The sequence below is a fragment of the Pinus tabuliformis genome, chromosome Q (genome assembly GCF_031772625.1).
Source record: "Pinus tabuliformis cultivar Carrire ecotype Pingquan chromosome Q, CPIR1, whole genome shotgun sequence".
Classification (NCBI taxonomy): Eukaryota; Viridiplantae; Streptophyta; class Pinopsida; order Pinales; family Pinaceae; genus Pinus; species Pinus tabuliformis.
The window spans coordinates 93,012,564-93,016,139 of NC_142296.1; the positions used below are offsets into that span (position 1 = coordinate 93,012,564).

The following is a 3,576-nucleotide window of genomic DNA, read 5'->3' on the forward strand; positions in this document are numbered from 1 at the left end:
GGTCTATTCCAATGATAATCCTACTGCCGGATTGAAAGCTCCATATCAAATTCTTTAGAAAATAGTGCTCAATCTTTCGAAAGCTGAGCCAAATTGCTGACCCATACTTGGATCCGATCCTCCCTAATCTGTACCAATGTGCCACATCTTTGCCGCCCATGTATTTCTTCTTTATTGTGATGCTCCAGGGGCCCTCTCCATAAATCCCTCTCCATAGTGATTTGCACAGGAGCGCCTTCCCAAAAGTTCTCAAGTCTAGTAGTCCCCAACCACCTGAATTCTTCGACATCGAGATCTTTTCCATTCTAGTAAGATGATATTTTCTCTGCTCTGATTTGCTGCCCAATATAAAGTTTGCAGTTATCTTATTCATTTTCTGGATGATGCTTGCAGGGAGGAAGAATAAGTGTGCTCAGTATACAGCAAGTTGAGTTAATATTGCTTGTGACAAAATAATTCTTCCTGCCAATGATAGGCACTTATATTCCCAAGCATATATCTTTTTGTAGTACCTGTCTATTATCCACTGCCACTCAGCTTTAGAGTATCCCTTTTCTTTTAGCTGAAATCCCAAGTATTTTAATCCATTTTTGATGGACCTCATCTCTATCCCAAACAGCGTTGAAATCCATTTCGCTGTTTCCATGTTGACATCATTATGGAAGAGGATGGATTTTGATTTGTTAATTTGAAGACCAGTGGCATCTTGGAATCTTTTCAGAATGTCATGAAGTTGTATCCAAGTGACTCTACATAGCATTGCAAATATGAGCACATCATCTACAAATAAGTTATGCGAAATGTAGTTGTTTCTGCAAATCTTCATAGGCTTGCACCTGTTTTCACTTACTGCTTTGTTAATATGAAGACTTAATGAATTCATTGCCAAGATAAACAAAAGAGGAGATAGGGGACAACCTTGACGTAGACCTCTTTCTGCAAGGAAAAAAGGGGATGCGATCCCATTTATGATGACGACATAGTTTACTTTCTCCACGCATGCCATGATCCAATTTATTATATTGGATTTCAGGACAATCTTTGCTAATAAGAATCTAATAAACCCCCAATCTAAGCAATCATATGCTTTTTGTAGTTCAATTTTCAATATGACAGCTTCAGATTTATTTGAAAGCATGGTGAACAGACTTTCTTGCGTGTTGGCGACAACATCCAATATGTTCCTTCCTTTTAAAAAAGCATGATGATCCTTTGTTAAAAAACAAGCTAAGGTAGTTTTGATCCTTTCAGCAATAATTTTTGTAATGATTTTGAAAGTTATGTTGCAGAGGGATATCGGCCTAAAGTCTTGGAAGGATTCAGCCTCCATTTTCTTTGGGATGAGTGCTATTTGAGTGGAGGACATTATCTGGTGTATGCTGCCTGAGATTCTCGTTGCTTCAACCATCCTTAGCAGGTCTTGTTTGATGAGATCAAAGAAGTGGACAAATAATTCTATTGTCCAGCCATCCGGGCCAGGGCATTTATCCTTCTTGAAGGAATTCATAACTCCTAGAAGTTCCCCCTCTGTTATGGGCTGGAAAAGGCATTCATTTTTTCCGTCATCAAACATTTGAGGGAACGGATCTATGCCCCATAAAATATCCTGAAACCTGCAAACATCCATTCTTTTATATTGTTTTTCAAATTATCTCACAGCTTCCTTTTGGATGTCTTGATGGGAAAAAAGGAAGCCCCCCTGACCATCACTTATTTTCCATATGGAGTTTTTCTTACGCCTGGAATTTGTGTACCTATGAAAAAATTTGGTGTTTTTGTCACCTTCCTTGAGCCAAATCGCCCTACTCTTAAGTCTCCATGAGGCTTCTTCCTGCTTCAGAATTTTTTGTTTTTTCCTTTCAAGCTCGTTGATACGACATCTCATATTAAATGGAAGAGTATTAGCAGCCAGGACTCCGGAGATACTATCCAATTCCATCTGTATTTCCCGAAGGGCCTTTCTGTCCATATGTCTTTTCTTAAACTGCCATTCTTTTACAACCTTTCTCATCGAGGCCAGTTTGTCTCTAAATGTCAAAAAAGGGGGGATCTTGTCTCTTGCTGATAAATCCTTCCAGGTTCTTGTTATGATATCATTAAAATCTGGTTCTTCTAGCCATGACCTGTTAAATTTAAAAGGGTACCCTTTCCTAAACCCCTTTTCCCTCCAGCTGAGATATATCGGCCTATGGTCAGATATGAATACATTTCCAATGGAGGAGTAAGGCATACCCATTCTATCAATAATGCTGACATGTACAATGAATCGATCAATTCTTTTTGCAATATACGCCTCTTCTATCCTTCCATTGTCCCATGTTGGCATCATTTTAGCAGGATTTATGTCTACAAGATTCCTGTGCAGAAGTTCATATTTGATACGATCTGCCAGCGGGTCTCTTTTCCTGCTTATCCCCCACCATTCCTCCGAATTTAGAGTTACATTGAGACCTCCTGCAATCATCAAGGATTCAATATCAAGAATTTCTGATGCAAATAATTTTTCCCAGAACGGGAACCTGTTCTTGTATGGGGCGTAGATATTTAAAATATTAATGGGACAATCTTTTCCTCGAATAGAGGCCGAGATGAGAATGCCCGCAAAACATTTATAAGCCTTTGCTCTAATCCAAACAGGGTCCCATAAGACCGCCAACCCCCCTGACAGGCCTTTGGCTTTCAAGGCAACCAAGTTCCAGGTGGGAAATATTTTCCTAAAATAGGAGATGGATGCAGTATTGCTATGCATAGTTTCTTGTATACAAATAATTTTTGGCTGAGCTGAGTGGAAAAGATTCTTTAGCGCCAAAATTTTTAGGTCTGCTCCCAAACCTCTTATGTTCATAGATATGATGAAAGTCATTGAGGGGTTTCTTCAGTTGCTCTTGCTCTAAGAGGCTGATTCTCTGACATATCAATGATGGGTACATCAACAAGAGACAGGTTCCTTACTTCTCTATCTGCGCCATCCGCCCTCCCCCTAAAATGTCGACTGCCTCTGTTATTTTTTCTTCTTACTGTTATATTTCTTGCAGATTCAGGGCTTATAAGAGGAGGCGATGGTTTCCTTGGTTTATGAATGGTTAAGGGTTCCAGTTCGAGTGACTTCTTGCTTAGAAGGTAGTCTATGTCACTATCAATCAGATTTTTTGGAGATGAGACGAGGGAGTTTAGAGGGGTAGCTGAAATCATGGGCTCTTTTCCTTTCATAGAGGAGCAGCTCCCTTTTTGGGCGTTGGGGAGGGTGATGAAATAAATATGGTTTGGGAGCCCACAGTAAAATCTTTGAATGCTGGGTGGTCAGTGGAGGGGGAGGGACTTCTTTATCATCATTTGGTTCTAGTGGGGGCGAACGCTAAATAGCTTGGGTCATTTTATCGGTAGTGGATACTAACCTTCTCGAGCTTTCCGGCATGGTGCAATGACTCTGAGACAAGATTGGTGGATGGGAAATATCCTGTGAATAGTACTGGGGATAATAACTGATATATTTTCCCACATTTGTAAATGCTTGCATCTCATCATGTTCTGACGGAGATAAGCTAATTCTAGAAGATGGCTTTACCTTTTCAGGAG

At 40.0% G+C, this 3,576-nt stretch overlaps 1 protein-coding gene across 1 annotated transcript; it reads right to left on the reverse strand.

Annotated features, from left to right (window-relative positions):
• Positions 1-1,648: 1,648 nt before the first annotated feature.
• On the reverse strand, positions 1,649-2,749 carry LOC149218404 (uncharacterized). The gene has a single exon (XM_089386553.1). It carries the CDS (start codon positions 2,747-2,749, stop codon positions 1,649-1,651), a length of 1,101 nt encoding a protein of 366 aa, XP_089242679.1.
• Positions 2,750-3,576: the final 827 nt, after the last annotated feature.